The sequence below is a fragment of the Canis aureus genome, chromosome 5, assembly GCF_053574225.1.
Source record: "Canis aureus isolate CA01 chromosome 5, VMU_Caureus_v.1.0, whole genome shotgun sequence".
Taxonomy (NCBI): Eukaryota; Metazoa; Chordata; class Mammalia; order Carnivora; family Canidae; genus Canis; species Canis aureus.
The window spans coordinates 38,200,961-38,223,459 of NC_135615.1; the positions used below are offsets into that span (position 1 = coordinate 38,200,961).

The 22,499-nt window shown below is 41.1% G+C and overlaps 2 protein-coding genes across 32 annotated transcripts in view; one reads left to right on the top strand and one right to left on the bottom strand.

The window, feature by feature from the left end:
• Positions 1–22,499, top strand: part of LOC144314033 (uncharacterized) — a 287,113-nt gene that overhangs the window by 111,640 nt on the left and 152,974 nt on the right. For all 28 annotated transcript variants that reach the window (XR_013379678.1, XR_013379685.1, XR_013379686.1 and 25 more), the window contains one exon: positions 18,446–18,527. The gene's annotated coding sequence lies outside the window, so the exon portion shown is untranslated. The remainder of the gene's footprint in view (positions 1–18,445; positions 18,528–22,499) is intronic.
• The window catches only part of FGF1 (fibroblast growth factor 1), an 86,418-nt gene continuing 82,828 nt past the window's right edge, over positions 18,910–22,499 (bottom strand). For 3 of the 4 annotated variants that reach the window (XM_077897644.1, XM_077897643.1, XM_077897645.1), the window contains exon 4: positions 18,910–22,247. In XM_077897644.1, the coding sequence (XP_077753770.1) occupies positions 22,053–22,247 (195 nt within the window). In that variant the 3' untranslated portion in view covers positions 18,910–22,052. The remainder of the gene's footprint in view (positions 22,248–22,499) is intronic. The other variant, XM_077897642.1, reaches the window with a different exon arrangement.

Here is a 22,499-nt window from a genome sequence, read left to right on the forward strand (position 1 = left end):
ACCCCGAGATCATGATGTGAGCCAAAGGCAGATGCTTAATGGACTGTGTCACCCAGGTGCCCCTAAAGTGGTCTTTGATAAGTGTTTCATGTAATGGACTTTATCTGGCCTTCTGCGGCATTTTACTGTGGAGTTTGCCGTGTCATTAGGAGAGGACTGAAGGTTGGGGACAAAAGTACCTAGTGAGAAGTAACTTTCTCACTCTGAAGGATCTGCTTTTATTTGTAAGTCATGTCTGAACCTACGCAGTCTCAGATAGCTCAGCTAATTCCTTACCCATTTACAATAGTTGGCAATAGGACTTGTCTGAACTACAAGTGTGGAAAATAGATTATGATTACCTTCAAGCATGTTCCTTTGGGATCAAAAGCTTAATAGACTTTCCTTAATTAAGAGATAGCTATAACTTATTTTTAAGTACTTTCACTTGTATAAATAAAGTCTTTTTTTTAAAAAAAAATTATTTATTCATGAGAGAGAGAGAGAGAGAGAGAGAGAGAGAGAGAGAGAGAGAGGGAGGCAGAGACACAGGGAGCCCAACGCGAGACTCAATCCCAGAACTCCAGGATCATGCCCTGAACCAAAGGCAGAAGCCCCACTGCTGAGCCACCCAGGCATCCCAATAAAGTCCTTAAAAAAAAAAAATCTCGCAACATCCTTGATTTGGGTTTCATTCTCTTCATTTTAGAGAGGAGTGGTAGAGACTTAATAAGTCACTTGAGCAAATTACACAGTGGGCTTTCAATCCAGGCAGCTTGACTCCACATCCACTGCTCTGACTCTGCTTCAGTGAAGGAAAAGACACACAAATTGTGCCCTTAAACACAATTCTAGGGACACCTGGGTGGCTTAGTTGATTAAGCATCTGCCTTCAGCAGGGTCATGATCCCGGCATCCTGGGATTGAGCCCTGTGTCAGGCTCCGGCTCAGTGGGGAGTCTGCTTCTCCCTTTCCTCCTCCTTTGTGCTTTCACTATCTCTCTCTCTAATAAATAAAATCTTTAAAAAAATAAAATAAACACAATTTTAGCCATTCGCCTTAGCAAAATAGCATCATCTGCCACACATATCTAGATTTTACATTTTATTGTCATTATAATTTTGCTTATAATTTCTTTATAAGTAAATCATATATATTTCCTTATAAATTTGTTTTGGTTTAATAGTTATGTAAGAATGATAAGCATAAGAGTTTATACCTTGTTTTATATATTTGTGCATATTTAAGTAATATTATAATAAAAATGGCTTATGTCAACACTGGCAACCCACAGTATTGAGTCATTAACACCCTCAGCACATTAACACTGTTTACTTTAAATAAAATCCCTTAATAGCCCAAGAGACTGGACATATTTGATGGACCGGGAGTGAAGAAGTTATGAGAAAGCTCAAAACAGAAGGTGTGTTCAGAAATAGTTCTGCAGCTGGTTGCAAGTACTGAGGGGGAAGGAGGGGTCGAGATCTATTTTCTCTCTGGACTTTGAAGACCAGACTATACTCTCTCTTAGCCACTACTGTTGTGTTGAAAAGTCTTCTGCCAGTATAAATGCCACTTTGTAGGCAATCCTTTACTCCAACTGTTTTGAAGATTTTCTCCATGGTTTTCTTCACCTTTACAACTGTTCGTCTAGATGTGGCTATAGTTTTGTTTCTACTGTGTAGCACATCCATGTGCTTCCTGAAACTTAGGATTCATGTCTTTCATCAACTTTGGAAAATTCTCAGTAAAAATCCCTTCAAATACTATCTGTCCATATTTTCACTTGTCTCTCATGCTATAATTCCTCCTCTCATTCTCTTCTCCCTGACCTCTTGTTGATTTCACCATGTTACATTCTGGTTAGTTTCTTCAGATTTATTTTTCTTTACGCATATTCTCTCCCATATGTCCAATAAAATATTTAGCTCATTTATTAGGATTTTTTTTTGAGAGAGAGAGAGAGGGTGCACATGCGTGTATATGCAAGCCAGGGACGGGGTGGTGGGGAGGGGCAGAGGAAGAAGGAGAGACAGAATCTTAAACTCCATGCCCAGCACAGAGCCTGATGTGGGGGCTTCATCTCACGACTCTGAGATCATGACCTGAGCCAGAATCAGGAGTTGGTTGCTTAATTGACTGAGCCACCCAGGTGCCCCTCATTAGGATTTATTTTAATGGAAGAGAGGGTTACAATTCATCATTTATATTTTAAAATAATTTTATTGAGATATCTGCACCCCATTGTTTATAGCAGCAATGTCCACAATAGCTAAACCTGTGGGAGGAGTCTCAGTGTCCATCAAAAGATGAATGGATAAAGAAGATGTGGTCTACATATACAATGGAATATTCCTCAGCCATTAGAAATGATGAATACCCACCATTTGCTTCAACATGGATGGGACTGGAGGGTATTATGCAGAGTGAAGTCAGTCAATTGGAGAAGGACAAACATTATATAGTTTCATTCATTCAAGGAATATAAAAAATAGTGAAAGGGAATAAAGGGGAAAGGAGAGAAAATGAATGGGAAATATCAGTGAGGGTGACAGCACATGAGAGACTCCTAACTCTGGGAAATGAACAAGGGGAGTAGTGGAAAGGGAGGTGGGCAGGAAGTTGGGGTGACTGGGTGATGGCCACTGAGGGGGGCACTTGGCAGGATGAGCACTGGGTATTATACTATATGTTGGCAAATCAAACTCCAATAAAAAATATACAAAAAAAGAGGTATCATTTATGTACAATAAAGCACACCCATTTGGGGCACCTGGGTGGCTCAGTGGTTGAGTGTCTGCCTTCTGCTCAGATCGAGATCCTAGGGTCTTGGGATTGAGTTTTACATCAGACTCCAAGTGGGGAGCCTACTTCTCCCTCTGCCTATGTCTCTGTCTCTCTCTGTGTGTCTCTTATGAATTAATAATAAAATAGAAAAAATAAAGCAGACCTATTTAAACTATATAATTGGATGGGTTCTGATGAATGTATATGCCTGTGAAACCCCCAACACAATAAAAATACAGAATATTTCCATCACCCCTAAGAGTTTCTTTATGCCCCTTTGGGAACTTTTCAGCAATTACTTCTTCAAGTATTTTTTCTGGCTTTTCTCCCTTCCCTTTCCTTTGGAATTCCAGTTATATGTGTACTGAACATTTGGATATTGTTCCCTCATGTCTCTGAGATTCTCCTCAATTTTCTTAATCTTTATTCTTTCTGTTTCTTGGCACTTCTGTTGCTCTATCTTCAAGTTCACTGATTCTTTCTTCTGCCATCCTCAATAGATAATTGAACCCATTTAATGAACTTAAAATTTTAGTTTTTGTGCTTTTCAGATCTAGAATTTCCTTTTTTTTTAGTTTGTTTTTCTTTTGAGAATTCCTAGCTGTCCATTCAATGATACTGTATTTTCCTTTACTTCTTTGAACATATTTATAATAATTGCTTTAAAGTCTGCTAAATTCAACATCTGGAGGCATTCAGAGTCAATTTCTACTGGCTGCCTTTTCCCCTGAATACAGAGCACACTTTAACATTTCTTTGTATGTCTAGTAATTTCTGGTTGAAAATTGAGCCTTGTGGATGATACGTTATGGCAACTCTAGATTCTCTTGTATTCTTCCAAGGTGCATTTTTTTTTCCTAATAGGCAATTAACTTGTCTGGACTCCAGTATAACTTTTGTCACCCTTGGGGTATGCAGCATTGAATATCTCTGTTCTTATGGCTTCTCATTGCTACTTTTTTTACCTGGTCCTTTGGGAGTTTCCACTTCTTGTAATGTAGTGGCTAGTCAAGGATTTCAACAGAGATGGAGGTCACTCTCTTTTGATTTTCTTGCTTTTAGGGATTCCCATCTCTAATTTCTAGCTTTTTGGCTGGTTTGGAGCTCTGTCTCTGACCTTTCAAGTCCGTAAGATTCAACTTTCTGGCACCTGACTTGTGCATGTTCGGGAAGTTAACTCGGTTTCTTAAAAAAATAAAAGGCATCAAACTCACAAATAGGTCCACACACAGCTTTCTTATTCAAGAGCAGATTGCTTTTTGATTTCTGCCCACTTTTTCCTTAGGCCCCTGTGCACCTCTTCCCATGCATGCGTAGTTTAGCTCTTGGCTCGGGGTTTGGGCAGAGTTTTTACTCAGAGTTTTATACTCCTTCTGTGGTTTTTCTGCTGCCAGTACTTTTCCTGTAGATTTCTAGCTATGTTTGCAGCCTTGAACTCTGATCTTTGGCACCTTAGCTGGTAAGGCTGTGGTTTTCCACTGCTGGTTTTTTTCTTTTCTTTTCTTTTCTTTCTTTTTTTTCTTTTTTCTTTTCTTTTTCTTTTTTCTTTTCTTTGTTTTTTTTTTTTTTTACAACTAGAGCTGTAAGGGTTGGGCATCACCCTCAGAAAGAGGGTGTCCAGAAAGACACAAACTCTCAATCCTGATCCCTTCCTATGGTGATTTTTTTGAGATTAAACTCTCTTGCTTCTGCCCGTTTTTGGACTCTCTCCAGTTCAAAATATTTTTTACATAGTTTTCCTCTAAAAAATATATCTTTAATCTTATTTCTATTTTTGTTATCTATGGGAGGGCTTCATGTCTACTTCACTACTTTGACATTTCTGGAAGCAGTCCACCCACTAGGTTTTAATTTCTGTTGTTTGTTTGAAATTTTATTTCATTCTTGAGTTATACCCACCTGATGTTCATGGTGATCTTTTTATTTCTCACGCTGCAAGTCCCTTTTGTTTTTTTTTAATTTTTAATTTTTAATTTTTAATTTTTAATTTATGATAGTCACACAGAGAGAGATTGAGAGGCAGAGACACAGGCAGGGGGAGAAGCAGGCTCCATGCACCGGGAGCCCGACGTAGGATTCGATCCCGGGTCTCCAGGATTGCGCCCTGGGCCAAAGGCTGGCGCCAAACTGCTGCGCCACCCAGGGATCCCCTGCAAGTCCCTTTTGAAAAAAAAATATATTTGATCACTTTGAATGTACTTCTTGATGGTCTGTATGCAGTTAGTATCCAATGAGTCCAGTGTCTGGAGTGCTTGAGTGTTTCACAGAACCATTTTTGTCTATTGACTCCCTCTTGTTCAACTTTTTATAAGTCGTTTTGTTTTGTTTTAGAGAGAGAGAGAGCATGTGTGGGGAGGGAAGGGGCAGAGTGAGAGGGAGAGGGAGAGAGAGAATCTTAAGCAGGCTGCATGCTCAGTGCAGAGCCTGATGCAGGGCTTGACATCATTGTCTTGAGATCACGACTTGAACCAAAACCAAGAGTCAGATTCTTAACCAACTGAGCCACCCAGTCACCCAGTAATTCTTGCATTGTTTGCTTATACTTGATGTCTAAAGAATATCATGGACCACTGTCTAAAATTAATTTCTAAGGCTATGGGTTCCTAGATGAGGCAGGTAGTATAAGTTTCTACCTGAGGACAGGCTCATGATTATAGATTTTTAGAGAGAGATCTTCCTTTCTCATGATATAGACCTGGGGACAGCCATATTCCCTAGGCCAGTGGATAGACTTTTCCCTGATTCATCCCATTGCTGACAGCACAATTCTTTGAAACTTCTGGTTAGCAGTAGTCTCAGTTATAGCTTCTGCTTACTTCCAGCTCAAGACTTCTCCTTTGTCACCCCACCCCACCAGGAGCTTTTAAAACTTCATCTACTTGATTGCCATGAGAAATGAGACAAACTTCCAATACTGCCAGTTCTCACTTGCTGCTCTTTTTATTTTCTAATTGATTTCACTTATTACTCTATAAAGTTTTGAATAGAAAAATTTTTTAAGGAATGCAATTAACTCCCATACACCCACCTCCTATATTTACTCATTGTTAACATTTTGCCTTTTTGCTTTTTTGTGCGTATGTTTGTTGAACCATTGTAAATTATATATATCATGATATTTTACCCTTGAATCTCCAAAAATGAGTTTTTTTTACAAGATTGTAGTATTATTATAATACCTAACAAATTGTATTAATCAGGGTTCTCCAGAGAAATAGAATATATATGTTTGTGGGTTTTTTGGGTTTTTTTTTTTTTTTTTTTTTTTTTTTTGCCTGTTTTTGTTTTTTACTGGAGGTTCAGGTGGCACATGATAGTTCATAAAATGGCTTCAGAAGTAGGGACTAGTGGAGAGACAAAAAAAAACTGGGGTGGGAAAGAAAAACAACCAGGAGGAGGTAAGAGCAGGCTGGTTCCTTCTCAGCCCGATTTAGGGGAGGGAGGTAGTGCCTCTGAACAATAGGATGGATCCCTTCCTTCAACCCTTGGTAAAGGAAAGAGAAAAAGGCAAAAAGATGTTGCTTTGGCCCTCCTAAGTCTCAAGGGAAAGGGGAAAGCCGGTGTTCTGATGTCATGAATTATGGTAAGGGAGAGGAGGTGCTGGGTTGGGTACAGGGCAGTTGGAAAAACTGGCAGATAACCAGATGGTAACTCTGGGGGTCCTTTATGTTAGAATCACTCCAGTATGGTGGTGGTGGTGGGTATATGTGTGTATATCACACACACACACACACGAATTATCAAAGAAATTTTGCCAGGAAATTCTCTAGAACCAAAAGTCATGTATTTCTAGACTGAAAGGACTCACCACTAACCTACCACAATGTATAAAAAGATCCACATTGCTGTGTGAAAAACACATTATTCTAATACTTCAAATACTGAAACCAAAGAAGATAATGAAAACTGCAGAGAGGAAAAGAGGTAACATTCGATGATCAGGAATCAAAATGGCATTACACTTCCTCACATCAGCATTGTGAACTTAGAGGATAACACAGAATGCCTTTTGTGTTTCTGAGGGAGGATAATTTACAACTGAGACTTCCATATCCAGCTAGACTGTCAAATGAAGACACAGAAACACCTTCTAAAAAGTAACTTTCCATTTACCATTTGTGGAAAAAGCTACTAAAGGAAATATTAAATAGCCAGGGGTTAAATCAAGAAGATTGCATGGGATCCTGGAATTGCAAATCTAAAACAGAAGAGAGGCATGAGGAATCCTAGGGAAATAGTGGTGGGAAGCCACATGTTCATGGTACTGCCAAAGGCCTTCATAGATCTGAGGGCTTCAGGAGGGATTTCTCAATGAAAATAAAAATAATTAAAAATGTGGTTGATTGTATTGAGAGGATTTTTAGAGTTTGTCTGAAAGTTCAAGGCTAAATTAGTGATGAGTAAGCTGAAAATGGAGAAATGAAAGTCAGATACTTGTATGAAAAATGACATGAAATCATCCCCTGGTTATATGTAACTAATAGTTACAACATTTTACTAATGTCAACATTGAATGTTGAGCTAACCAGTATATGACTCTTTAGGGAGGATAAGAAGGGTCCTGGGGTGGGATAGAGGGTAGGTAGATAGCTGGCTGGTGTATAATGTAAAAAGCCAAATCTGTATCTTCCATAGAACGAAACTAATAGGTACTGTTTAATAGGTACTGTTTAGGAAAACAAAGTCAAGTATCAGGAGAAATATCTGGAAGAGATAAAAGTCATTGCTTCTAAAGAGCAGGAACCAGGAGTGCAATGGAAAAGAGTACTACTATTGTAAACTTGGTAATACTGTATTTTTTAAACTGTGTATTGGCGTTAGTTTGATTTTAAAATTTTAAATTAAATATAAAAATTTATTAATTTCAGAATTTTCAATACTCTTTGTAGTTAGGTAATTGTGTAAAGATAGATCATAACATCACTGTATTGGTAAAGATCTAAGTATTCCTCACCTTCTTCAAGGGCAGAGTATTACACCTTCTAAATTTGCACCATCTCATATGGTAGCCGTTAGGCATATATAACTATTTTAATTAAAATTAAATAAAATTCAAACTTCACTATTTTAGTTGTACTAGTCACATTTCCAAATACTTAGTAGCCACATGTGGCTAGTGACTGTTGTTTTGGACAGCACTGTCCTAAAGCATTCTCAGATTCATCTCTTCTTCCCAGCTCATTGCCAGTCCTTTTGAGGCAGTACGCAGTAGTGATTAAAGGGATGGGCTCTGGAGTCACAATACATGTGAGCTCCAGCTTGGGCTTCATCACCTCCTAGCTATGTACCTTTGGGCACATCACATAACTTCTCAGCATTGTGGTTTCCCCTCTGTATAATGAGGGTAGTAATAGGACTGACACCTACCGAGAGTTGTAAGGATAGACTGTGATAATGCATCTACATGAGATGCTTAACATCATGTCTGGCCCATGGTAAGCACTCAGAAAAGGTTACCTATAGCTAGTGTCATCATCATCATCATCATCATCATGCCCTGTCACATTCCTCTTTAGCTACTTCTATACTTGCATGCAGCCTTGTTGGACAGTTTCCATACAAACCGGCAGCTTCCCTTCAGGAACATGCCTCTCATTTTTTCTCTGCCCGAGGACTTCCTTGGGTGTTAAAGAAATTTGCTCAGTCTGGAGGCACAGCAGCTCTAAAGTGCTGGGATTTACACCTCTGAGAGAAGTGCTGGAGAAGGGTGGCATCATTGGAAAAGTATCTCACTTCCATGATTGGGGCAGTTCTGAGCTGTCTTCTTCATAGCCTCGCAGAGACCCCAGTGGGACTGAGCCTCACTTGTCCACAGCAGTGACCTATTCACTGATGCATCATTAACCCTTCTTCTATCCCTGTCCTATTTTCCCCTCCCTCACTTGTGCTTTTTGGGATCTCCTTCCAGCCTGTGCCCAAGTCATGGTCTCAGGGTCTGTTTTGGGGGAACCAACATTAAAAGAATCATCACCATCACCACTGTCATCTGTTCAGGTTCTCATCCCAAAGCCATACTCTTTTATTTTCAAAGATTTATTTATTTATTAGAGAAAGAGAGAGAGCACAAGCACATGCATGGTGGGGAGGGGCAGCGGGAGAGGGAGAGTGAGAATCTCAAGCAGATCAGTGCAGGGCTCTATTCCACAACCCTGAGATCATGACCTGAGCTGAAACCAGGAGTCGGACGCATAACTGACTCAGCCACCCAGCAGCCTTCAAGACCACACACTCTTACAGTAGCTTTCTGATGGGTTTTCCCCCAACAGCCAGAACTATATCAGTTTAATATAAATGTGGAGTTATGACCTACCTATAGAATGTCTCCATTGGTTTCTTCTTGCCCAAAGATAGAGTTTAAGCTTAGTCCTGAGATAAGGAACCTTCACAAATTCCCCAAAGCTCATCTTACCAGCTTCACCTCTGGCTGGTTATGCTGCTTACCATCCTCTAAACACAACATTCTCCTCTTTCTGTGTCCTAATGTGTGCTGTCTCCTCCGACGGGAATAGTTATAGTAGCAGTCATAATTAAACACTTACCCTGTACCAAGCAGTGTTCTCTGCAGTCTGCAACCGATTAGCTCATTTCATCCTCACCATAACCTTATTAGGGAGGTTTTAACATTCTCCCTGTGTTAGAGATGCAGAAACCACAAACTGAATGGTGGAGTTGGGTCGTTCCCAGCTCGTGCCCTCTACCTATACCTGGAAGGAAAATGACATCACACACATACACACACACACAGAGTTAACTTAGAAGAAATCATCTTTACCAACTCAGGAGAGAGAGAGAGTGTGGGAGAGGGAAGGAGGAGAAAGATAACAGTAAACAGTGTGAATGATCTCTGTGCTTCCAGAGTGAGGGGAGGCAGGGGTCTGTTGTTATCCTGCTTTTCCTGGCCTCTTGTACTGGGAGCACTTGGCTGGCTGAGTGTGATTACAAGGTTTAATTATTCTCAATGTTCATATGATATAGGCCCCCCCAAATGCATGCCATTTACTCACCGAGATATGGTATGTCCATCTCTCTGAGGGCTTTTCAGGGTTGACTTTGACCATGGGTGACTGACTCTTCTTTATAAGTGGGCCCTCTCATTCCTAATCCATGAGTGAGGTGAGACTCCATGGTCCTGCTTTCCGCACCCCTCTCCCCTCCCCCTCTATTTCCCCATAGTCCTGATCCCCCCCCCTACTTCCCTACCTGGTGGGCACTTGCTCATCTGTGACACAGGTCAGACATCACCTCCTCTGGCAAGCTTTCCCTGGGAAGAATTTTTCCTCCCATGTGTGCTCCTGTGGCACCCTGAACAGATTTCTTTCAGTGCTCTCTTAGGTTGCATTCTGATGGTTTGTTTATAAGCCATAACCCCAGCTAAGTGTTGGAGTCTTCCACAGAGCCCTTTTTTCTCCTCTTCCCCCGTGTCTGTTTCAATAACCTCCTCTACAGCAGAGACTCAGGAACTGTCTTCTTTGTTCGGTTGTCAGGAAGGCAGGTCTCCATGACTTCCAGGAAAAGGAATGAAGTCAATTCAGAATTCTTATTATAAAGAATCAGGCATGTTTCTTACAGAATCGGGAGCCCCTAGAATAACCTGTTCTATTCACTTTCTGTCCTTTGGTTTCTTTGTTTTTCCCACAAGGTCACTGTTTGGCTTCAGGGCTTTAAGAAGCCACTTTATACAGGGCACTGTGGTCTGTTGAGTATTCCTCATTAGAACTGTGTAAATATGTTTGTGTTCTCTATTTTCATCCCCAGATTAAGACATCTCCACCAGCCGGCCAAATCTTCCCCCAAACCCTGAAACTGGCACCATCTCTGAAGAGTTTCCAAGTTGCCTTTCTGTTTTTTTTTGTTGTTGTTGTTGTTTTTGTTTTAATTTTATTTTTTTATCTTATGACAGATGTGGTTTTTGGTTATGTGATTCTTTTTAAACCACTTCATTTGTTTTTGGACTGATTAATAGCATAGCTCCCCAAACTTGGACAGAAATGTCAAATTCAGAGCCTCTGGAAGCACAGCAGTAAGAAGCTAATTAGTTCATGTTTTCCATATGAATGAGACTCAAATACACAATCACTGCTTCCTTGTTCTATCTCTCACCCTTGACTGTGCTGGCAAACCTTGCTCTTCCTTTTTGATATAAGGAGATTGGTTGGAACTAAAAGCATTTCCCTATACTCCACCTGCTGGATAGAATGAATAAAAGCCTGGGGGAAAGATCTAAATATTTAGCAAATGTAACCTCAGCCCCCAGAGTTTCAAGTCTGGAATATATTTCACAGTCCCAAGCCAGAAACATGCATGTTGATGCTGCTTATTTGTGTCCTTTGGCAGAGGGTCCAGGGAAGTGTTACAATTCAGTTGTGTGGGGGGAGGGGAGGGGAGAGAAAGAGGGAGAGAGAATGATGATGTATATATAGCTTCAGCTTGGTTATCTACAGATGTTGGAGAACGGAATCCAGCTCACTTCCCTTTTCCATCACTGGCCTCCACTTTGCCAGCTAGCCTCAGTTCATGACCTGCTCCCTATCCCTTGGTCACCTATCCATTTGAGCCTCATTGACATTGTGTTCCTCCTGCCACAGGGCCTTAGCATATGCTGCTGCCTCTATCTGGAATATTTTCCACAGCACACACACCACTTCTTTACTTTGTTAGCTCTTACTTTTCCTTCAGATATTAGCTCACTTCCTTGGGGAAGCCCTTAAGGAAGTTAAATCCCCTTGTTATATATTCTGAGGACCTTGGATACTTCTCATTGTAAACACTTGTCACCCTTGCAGTTTTACATTTCTCTGTGTTATCCTTTGTATAAATTGCTTCCTAGAGTATGGTACACGTATGGCACAAATGTTATGTGGTGTTTTTTTTTAATTTTAAAGTTATATGTTTATTTTAATGCATATTAGAAAAACATGTATATACTAATAGCTTATCCTTTTGTGAACATTTTAGCCTACATTGGGCCTAAAGTAAATAAAGCTGTAAATCCACCATCTATAAGCCAGAGGAAGTAGAAGTACCAAGATCAGTCAATGGGCATATAGGTAAAAATTTTGGCAGCAATATGCAAATCCCTGAAATTTGTGAAATATGTTGATATCTTTCTCCTCACTAGAATGTAAGCTCCAGAAGAGAGCTCTTCTTTGCACCATTGTCCCTATCAGGCTTGGTGCATATCTGGGCCTTGATAAATAGTTGTTGAAAGACTTGACAAGTGATTAAATGAATAATATAGTGACTCAACAGGTGCTCCTCCTAAGTGACATCAGGCTAGCTGTAGGTTAGATAATACGAAAGAAGGTTGAGATAAATAAAATAAGATTTTATTTATTTATGAGAGAGAGAAAGAGAGAGAGAGAATGAGATATGGGGAGGAAGAGGGAGAAGCAGGGAGTTTCTGAGCAGAGAGCTTGACATGGAGCTTTCCCAGGACCCCAGGATCATGACCTGAGCCCAAGGCGGACACTTAACCAACTGAGCCACCTAGGTGCCCTAAAGGTTGAGATTTTTCTTGAGGATCCTCCATATGGATTGCGCACAATGGACATAGATTGGAACTTTGTAGACTTAGAACGTTCAGCTTCAGATGCCCAAGGACTTTGTCAAGTCACAGGGCTATAGGGGACCTTGGCAGGTATTCTACTTAGAATAGTGCCTCTAATATCCTGGGCAAATGTTACAGGCTAGGTTCCCCAAGAAGCAGACTGTGAGGTGAAGATTAGCCTACTGGAAGTTTATTAGGGATTTGGGGATCAACACCTGTGGGAGGAAAGGGAGCAGGATAGAGCAGAAGAAGTGAGGCAGTCTCAGTAGAGGCCTCAGCCAATGTTATATGAAGTTCTGAAGCTGAAATGATCCTTTAGAGCTATCTGGAGCTGAAGCAAAGGAGCAGGGAAGTTATGCCCCTATGCAGACTGCCTCAGAGGGACATGCCCTTTGGCAAGGCAGCTCTCTTCATCTAGGCCATCCCAGAAGGGTGCTGATGGCTTCATCTCTGGAGGGGGGCATGGGTGATGTTCAGAGTCTACACAGGTGTCCATCCAGTTTCTGTATGAACATCTCCAGGAGTGGCAGGTATCAGCTGCCAAATGTGGTTGTGCTTCAACCATGGTTGGAATGGCTGTAGTTGTTATAAGGTTGGGGTTTTTTTTCTTTCTTTATGCTGAGCCCAAACCCCTTCCTTGCCAAGTTCCAAATACCTATACTCATTTTGGCTACCAGTGCAAGAAAACCAAAATAACTCTTCAACTATCTGAAGAGAACCAAGAGGGGATCCCTGGATGGCTCAGTGGTTTAGGGCCTGCCTTTGGCCCAGGGCGCGATCCTGGAGTCCTGGGATCGACTCCGTCAGGCTCCCGGCATGGAGCCTGCTTCTCCCTCTGCCTGTGTCTCTGCCTCTCTCTCTCTCTCTCTCTATGTCTATCATAAATAAATAAATAAATCTTTAAAAAAAATGAAGAGAACCAAGACATCTCATTTTTAGTCTCTTAACCAAAAACACATAGTTTCTTCGGTTCTGTTTTTGTACATGTTTTTCTGGCCCCTTACTATGCCTCTGTTATCTTCTGCATAACTTTTTTTCTTTAATTTGTAAAATTTCATTTAAGATGTGCCATATGAAAGTAAGCTTGGAGTTGATCTAGACTTTTATCTTTTTTAAAGATTTTATTTATTTGAAAGAGAGCGACAGAGACAGAGAGCATAGGGGGAGGAACAGAGGAAGGACAAGCAGACTCCATGCTCCATGTAGAGCCCATCATGGGGCTCAATCTCACCACCCTGAGATCATGACCCGAGCCAAAATCAAAAGAGTCTGATGCTCAACTGACTGAGCTACCCAGGTTCCCCTCTTTTTAAATTTTTAAATTATTTTTTAAAAAATATTTTATTTATTTATTTGAGAGAGAGTGAGGGAGCGAGAGAACCCAAGTGAAGTGAGGAGGCAGAGGGAGAAGCAGACTCCCCATTAAACAGGGAGCCTGATGTGGAGCTCTATCCCAGGACCCTAAGATCATGACCAGAGATGAATAAAGTTAGACATTTAACTGACTGAGCCACCTAGGCACCCCCACTTACATCTTTTTCAAATGAATTGATAGAAAGCAAGATCTTTCTAAATGTGGGCTCATGAAAACAGTTACTGGGAACCTGAATGGAGAATGTAAAAGATCATTTTTAGCCCTATCTTATTATAATATGTATAATTATTATAAAATAATTACAAACATTTATTCAATCCTTTTTGTATACCAATTATTGTGTTAAAAGTACTTGCATGCCTCCTTCTCATTTGATCCTGTCACCAAGCCTGTGAAGTTGATACTATATGGATCCTGATTTTATGGAGGAAGGCTTGGAGGACAGCTTGCTCTAAATTACAAAGTTAGTAAATGAAGGAGCCAGGATTCCAACTCTGCTGGTTTGACTCCAGAGCTAGCTTCTTCTCTATGTGTATATTACACTGATTAAGGTTGTTTTAAAAAAGCAAATAACTGGGACACCTTAGTGGCTGAGTTGGTTAAGCTCTGCCTTTAGCTTGGGTTGTGATCCCGGGGTCCTGGGTTCAAAGCCCACATCAGGCTCTCTGCTTGGCGGGGAGTCTGCTTCTCCCTCTCACTCTGCCCCTCCCACTCACCTGTGCTCTGTCTTTCAAATAAATAAAGAAAATCTAAAATAAAATAAGATAAAATAGCAAATGACTTTATTTCACTGAAAAAATAAAATAAAATAGCAAATAATACTCTAAAGAAAGTACCTTGAATGTACATGATGGTCTTAGGAGAAGCTCAGAGGGCTTCGAAAGCAGTGGTTTTTAAAGGGAGTAAACCAAAAAAGTTGATGCCTTCATCTAGGGACTGTCTCCATTCACTATGACAATAAGCTTTTTAAAGGCAAGGACCACATTTATTCATCTCTAATGCTTTGTCTAGTAGAGTATCTAAATCATGATATTGTCACTTGTCAATTTATTGCCTATCTGCTCCAAATCCTTTTTCTTTGCCTCCTTTTGCATTCAGCTGAAAACGTTTCTCCTTTGCCCGCTGATGCAGCTTAGGATTGTCAGCAGAGGGCACTGGAGGGATACTTCAAGGGGAAGGGGCTTGTCTTTGGGGTTCTTGTACTTTTCTTCTTGCTCCCATGGCACAATGGCGGGTGGGCAGCTTCCTGCGTGAGACTTGCTGGTGCACAACCTCCAGCGAGTCACACTGACTCCAAGGCAGGCTGTTTCCAGAAAGGTTCTCTAGCCCCGAAATGCCAAAGTCCTTGGGCCACGGCCATCTCTTTGCCAGTGAAGTCTCAATCTCATCCGTGAGTGAAGGCCCTCTCTCAAGTTTCTTCCTTCCTTAATTACTTCCCTGAACCTTGGGATAGAAGCTGCTCCCTACATCTGCTATTCCAGTATTGCTTAGAGATCTCTTTACCCTCTTAGTAGTTAATCCCTTTTTATTAGTTAATAATTCTTTCCATTAAAATCTCCCTGTTCAAATTATTGGTGTGGTCTCAGTTTCCTAATCGGACCCTCAAGAACACAATGCTAAATACTCCAACAATGACCACTGAATGAATGAATGAGGGAGGGAGTTGAAGGGAAATGGCTCATTTTCAGCTTATTCTTACTGTTGATTCTTGAGGACTCAATGGTATGGGGTAGCCCTCTGCCCTGTCAAACTCTTACCAAATGTTCAAGTTGTTTGAGAGTTACCTTAGTTCCAAGCAGTCTATAAAACCCACCTCTCTTCTTCTCTTCAGTTGAATATTCTATGACAGATTCCAGTAGCACCATGCATAAAGAAATAAGTTTCTCTCTCATACTTCCCCTCTGCACACCTGCCCTGGATTTACAATTTTATCCTGTATTATCAGAAATAATCCGGCCAGTCCTAAAATCTGCACCATTTCCCAGGTCAGACTCGGGGCTCCTAATGCAGATGTTGTATTTTGAGAAAGTCATAGATCTCAATGTTCGTATCTCCAGGAAACTACTGAACTCTCTACACAGTTGACACCGCAGACTACAAACAGTCCTGTTTTTACAATCCAAACAAAACAAGTTAGCATATTAAGATATCCCTGTAACTTACTTTGGAGAAGAAAGTTCTGGGCCAGGGCATATTCATAAAATAATCTCTCCTCTTGCTCTTATGTATTTTGGGATAAGACTGAAAAAAATAATTTATCTGAAGGCAGAAAAATATGAAATACAAAAATCACAGTGATGTGCGTCTCTGTGACGACTTGCACAAATTGCCTGTCTACACCTCCATCCCCAAACACTGCCACCAAGTGAACCAAATCCTGAAATTGAACACACTTCCAAACAAGGAGTGCCCAACCCTTCATTAAGGCTGACAGAGGAGCACATCAAGGACATGGTGAGGTTTTGCTTGTTTATGTAATAAAATAGACACCAATATTTAGCTACTAAATGTGTAAATGTAGCCTGTGTGACAGTGGGTAGCTCAGAGGGAAGGAAGCAATTAGGAAATACCTCCTTCCCACATCACACACATTCTCAGACCCATCAGAAGACCCCAAAACTAGGTCCTACAATACATGTGTTTTATAAAGCAAACCCACCCTCCAGCTTCAGGCTGTGCTTGACCTGGTTTCTCTTTTTAATTTTATAACTAGGATGGAAAGCTAACAGTGTAGTATGTCATGGTCAATATGTCAACCACAGAGTGGGTACAGTGTTACAGAAAGATCCCAATAGTCATTTAGTACATTTCCTTGTAACTTGAGAGAATGTCAGATGAATCACTGGGGGGGTCCCAAGTATCCTATGTCAGATCCCCACATCTCAGGCTCTGAATTCTCTGACTGGGTTTTAGAGTAAATTTTATGTATAATAGCAAGGGAGTTTCTTTCTGTGGGTAGAGGGCAGGTTTAAGGAGTGGAGTAGGAAGAAGGGAGTGCGCTAATTTTCATGAGCCATTACTTGAATTTTAACAGTTGCCCAACAAATGCCTAGTGATTTTGAAATGGAGAAGTTACAAGTTCCACTGCTAGGTCAGGCTAGAGTGTTTATATGTTGCACTACTGCTTCTACAGATAATTTTTGTTAATCTGTGCAAGGGCAGTTGAAGACACATCTTTGTTGACATGTCACTATTATCATACTCCTTCATATAATGGTGACCCAAGGGTTCTTAGGGCTAGGATTTCCCTCCCCTCCCCACCCCATGGCAGCTGGGACATCACTCAGATAAATATGAAAGGCAGCAACTTCAGTTAGAATTTTCTGTTTTGCTGTCAAGTTCACCCATAAGAGGCCAATTCTCAGCCAGCCCTCTCAAACATTTAGGTCATTGAGTTACTTTTTTTAGTTGTTCAACAAAGATGAAAATTTTCAAGTCCCTATATAAGATGCATTCTAGTAGCAATGGTGTTTATCTTGTCACTGAGTTATGGATGGTAAACTCTTCTGTTAGGTAGGTAAGAGAATAATTGTAAGAAAGTGATGGGGGCTGGGAAGGATGCTCAGAAATTCTGGGTGTCTAGCCTTTTCTTGGCTCAGTTTCCTTTTCATGTCTTGTTTAGAAATGGTTATGAATTAAGAATGTGGGGACAGAGGAGTAAGAGGAAGGAATGAAGTGAAGACTGTGCAAGTTAGGGAAGGAATGCCCGCAAGCCCCACAGTGATGAGAATTCCAAAGGAGGGGAGGGGGCCCAAGTCCTCAGGGCTCTGCCAGCAGAAATCTGCTAAAAGCATTGGAGGCATTGCAGGCAGCAGTGGGTGCCTGTGGGATCTGCATCGGTACATTCATTTTGTATGATTAGTAGCAAACCAACTAAAAGAATCCACCAAGCCCTCAGAACAGATGGTTCCTGGGTAACAGGATGTCCCCTTGTCTTTGAACAAACAGTGTCTTTGAAAACACTAAAGTCATAATACAGGATCCTAATTGGGTCTCGTCATCTTCGGGAAGAACACCAGTTCTTTGAGCCAGTGTTTTTTAAAAAAACTGTGGTTGTAACCCATTAATGTTGTGACCCAATTTAATGGATCTTTGACCAGCATTTTTTAGTGGAAAGTAATGGAAAAAATGCATCTCATATGTATAGTTTCCTGACATTTGTGTATACAAAAGGGTGTATGTGCTAGGTTGTGATGGGAAATGTTCTTACTGTGAATCAAGCTCTAAAAAGTAGGAAAATATTGAGTTTAGGTGACTTTAAAAGGAAAAGGACCAATGATTGTGGCAGGTAATTGATTGAGTGGACAAACACTGCCTAACCATTATTAATAGGTACATGTGCTTGTGGACTGTATGTGTGTGAGCGCCTGTGTAAGGGTGTGTGTATAAATGTGAGTGTTTGTGTGTGTGATCTGATTCTGCTGTGAGGTCTAGGCAACAGTATGCTTTCTCCTAAGAATAAGAAGCCTAAGATTGAGGGGCACCGGGGTGGCAGTCGGTTAAGCATCTGACTTCAGCTCAGGTCATGATCTTGGGGTCCTAGGATCGAGCCCCCTTGTCGGGCTCCCTGCTCAGCAGGGATTCTGCTTGTTTCGCTCCTTCTCCCTCTGCCCTTCCCCCTGTTCGTGTTCTGTCTCTCTCTCAAAGAAATAAATAAAATAATAAAAAAAGAAGTCCTAAGATTGATAAGTTTATTTAAGGATATATTGCTTAGTATGATAATGATTTCAGAAAATCTTTTTTTTTTTTTATTCCAGAAAATCTGATGGGCAAACCTGTTATCCTTCATTAAAGCACTTGAGATGCAAGAGATGTGCCTTTTGCCATTGACTTAAAGTTGTAAGTCTTTAATTTTTTTTCCCAGTCACAGTATGTTTGCCTAAGCACAAGCTGGTCAACTGTACAATAGTAGCATAAATTTTCATAATTTATACTATGGAGAAAAAGTGTCAATTGAGTTAGTTATGGTACTTGGCTCTATCAGGGGGCAAATCCCCTGAATATAGTTCTCTGATGGATACCTAGAAAAACACTAATATTGCCTTAGGTTTCCAAACAAAATGAAAAATGTTTCTACCTTTGCTCTTCCTGTCAGCCTGTAAGGTCTCCTATCCGGTGACAAGTTATGTCTAGAAGGCAAAGCAAGTCTAGCTGACAGGTACCAGGGGAAGAACTTCTGTAGGAAGATGAGACCTGTGATGTTCTGAAACTCAGAGACACATTATCACCTTTTAGTGGAACATTTATTAATACTTGTCAGGTGCCGAGAGAGAGAGAGAGATGTAAAATGACAAATGTCTTCTTCATCAGAGGTCAGCTTCGCAGCCTGTGGGCTCAGTGGGTTTAAGCAGTATGTTCCATGAGGCTGAGGAGTTGGGCTCCGTCACCTCTGACGCAAAGCAAGGACCTTGATCTTCAGTAATGCTTGATGCTCTAGTCAGTTTTTGATAAGTACACACTGTTGGCTAGAGGAGGCTCTGATTGTCATCCCTTCCAAACTCCATCCCTTCCAAACAGATCACCACCACCTCCATCTCCACATTGAAAACAGTCAAAAGCATAAATGCGCCTGGTGCTTTGTACAGAATGTCAGGCAATTCTTAACAGTTGGCCCAAAAATGAATCCAAATGAGAGGCGTGTGACAAGCAGATGGCTACATGGCTTACTCAGGGAAGAGAGAACGCAACAGGAATGCTCTATGTTTAGGGAACTAGAGCATGTTCAGAATGGAGGGGCATCTGCCAACTACTCCCTTCGTATGAGATCCAACAGACTCTTTTCCCAATCTGAAAGTGGTCCCCCTGAAGCTGACATGGTTCCAAGGTAGAAAATATTAGGTTTCCGTTGCCATGTCCTCTGACACTTTGATCGGGGTTTATCTTACACTGGGTATCACTAATTCTTCCAGAACCTGGGTTTCTGGGACTTGCTGTTCATTTAGCAGCAACCTACAGTCTCCGTATTTATTTGACTGAAATAAATGAATCCACAGCTTTTTTCATCATAAATATAATGCCCTGGGAGAGAATACAGCAGCAAACCAGACAGACAAGGTTTCCAGGGGCCCCAGTACCCAGGACAGTGCCCAGCACACAGTAGGCACTGAATAAATATTCACCGAATGAATGAAGGCATGAATAATGACTGGGCAGAGGTTGTGGAGGCCACAATAGCGTTTCTTCTAACTGCGTTGAGTCTCTGAAACCACCGACTTCCGTCTCATCTGTTAGCAACATTTAATTTTTTCTTGGCCAGTGTTATATTTGAATTTGATTCATACACTAAAAATTATGGACCATTATAAATATCTTAGATTTCCTCTCTGGGTACCCTTTTCTGGCCAAATCTTCAGAGTAAAGAGATGTTAAACTGCACGGCACTATCCCCAACTTGCCTGTAAGGATTTACTAAAATAAAATAGAATTATCTTATCCAACCTACAAAAACAAAAAGTTCTGAAATCGTTTTTCTGTACAAATGTAGAATGATATTATTAACCATAGTATTAACTTGGTTCAGTTCCTCAATTATACTGTTGCCTTGAACTTTCACAAATTTTTTCTTCCATCATAAACATGACAATTCAGTTAGTAAGGAATTATTTTTCCATTAGCAATGTCAGTTCCTTATAACATGAGCTAATATTCTCAACAGTTTTTATCCACAGTTATCATATCTTTGCTTAAGAGTCCCTACTTTCAAAGGAAAATCTGTAATAGCACAATGGAAAATGAAGTACAATCTTTGTATAGGTAAATGTAGTGTAAGTAGTGGATAATTGAAGAGCTTATACATCATATCCTATTATTATTCTCAGTGGCTGAATGCTAATCAGTTAACTGCCTTTAAGCTACATATTTTTCAATGCAATTAAAACATACAGTCTCACCATAGATGTAAATGGCTTATTAAAGGCCTTTATATGGCAATAGTATCATAGGTCAGAGATGAATGGTGTTTCTCATTTGCTAGCCACTTGGGTCAAGTTTACTTTAAGCAGGAAGCATATTTATACAAGTAATCGTAACATAAATGGCCTCTTGAGAAAAGCTGTTTGTGAGGGTTTAACATTTTTGAAGTATGCTTTTGTATATCTTCTGAATGGGTATTTTAGAGGCACTGCGCCAAAGTGCCTTAAAACCATGTTCCTTCACCTCAGCGTCATTGCTGCTGATGCTCCCTGGATGCTCATGAAGACGAATGGTGTGTACATTTTTAAGGGTGAGGTGAGAGAGGATCAGGGGCTTGAGCCACCTTCCTTGGAACAGCATTCTTTAGGACTTTGCTACTTAAAGCATGGAGAGGGGAGGGCACCAGCCCCTCAGCCTCCCTCCCCCCAGCATGTAGAAATACACAAATTGCACCCTAGACCCACCAAACTGGCATCTACACTCGAACCCAATCTGCTTGTGATTTGTAAGCACCACTTGGGACTCTAGAGCCTCTGTTTTCTGGGGACCTGCCACAAGTTGTGTCCCTTTCTCTTTCCTCCTCACTTCTGGGATCTACCTCTTTCGAAGAAAGCATCCCCTCAGCCCATGTTTCCTTTCTTTCTCAGCACTCCCACACCCCAGACTCAAATGAATTTACCAGCATCTGATGTTTTTGCTTTTATCAAGAGAACACTTCCCATGCTGTCCATCTGACATCTTCCTGAAGCTTCCTGCTGCCGAATAATTTTGGGAAATTCAAGACATGGTAAGGACTTCCAAAGCTAGGCATTTACTCTGCTTTCCTGAGGCTAGGATTCCCATCCTTTGTTTATTCTGCATGGAAAGCCCATCCTTCTAAGCTGACCACCAGAACCCAATCTCCCCTTGCCATTTTAGTCTCTTCTGTTCTTGGAGAGGGGGTGGATTTCTTCATCCCAGTTTCTACTCATGGAACACAACCTTCCCCTAACCTAGCCGTAAGCTTCTCTGCTAATATACGTGGGGGTATTGAAAGGACGAGAGGGCATCATGCCAGATGTTTGGGGGAAATCAGAGTTTACTCAGTAGAAGGAATTGTATGCAGTTACTAATGACCCACGTGGCAGCCCCCTGAACACATTTCATTTGGCCACACCTTTGCATTGAGAGGCTGAGCCTACAGCACGTGCCTGTAGGCAACTGGACATCCACACACCCAGACTGACCAGCCAGTTGGCCCCTAGAAGCAATTTGATCCCTCTGTTCCAAACTGTGCTGGGGTAAAGGGCTCTGCAGAAGAGTGAACTGGGCATTTAGAAGCGCGTTGCTTACATATTCAGGCTCTGTGGGCCAGGGGTTAGTGCAGCCATTGGTCAAGGGAATAATCTGGGGTCAACTGGGTGAGGACCGCTCAGCCTCCTCTGGAGTGGTCGGCAACCAGAAGAGATTTCTTTAATCAGAGGACACTGGCAGGGGGAGAAACAAAATTGCTTTTTGGCCATAGTGAGTCCGAGGACCGCGTTTGCAGCTTCCATTCTTCTTGAGACCAACAAACCAATTTTTTTCTGCATGCTTCTTGGATGTGTAGGTGTTGTAATGGTTTTCCTCCAGCCTTTCCAGGAACAAACATTCCTCATTTGGTGTCTGCTAAAAAGATAAGACCAAAACAGAGTAGACTTCTTAGTGATTGGTTTTCAATGAGGTTTCTCTGTTTACTAGCCATGCACCCTTGGGTGAGTTTACTGAGGCTCTTTGTGCTTTAGTTTCTTTCTTTTTTTTTTTTTTTCTTTTTTTTTTCAGGAAAATTGAGATGATACTGGAACCTATCTCAGAGAGCAATGGTTAATGGTAATGATTTAGAATAGGATGGGTCTGCACATAATGAGCCTTCAAAATTCA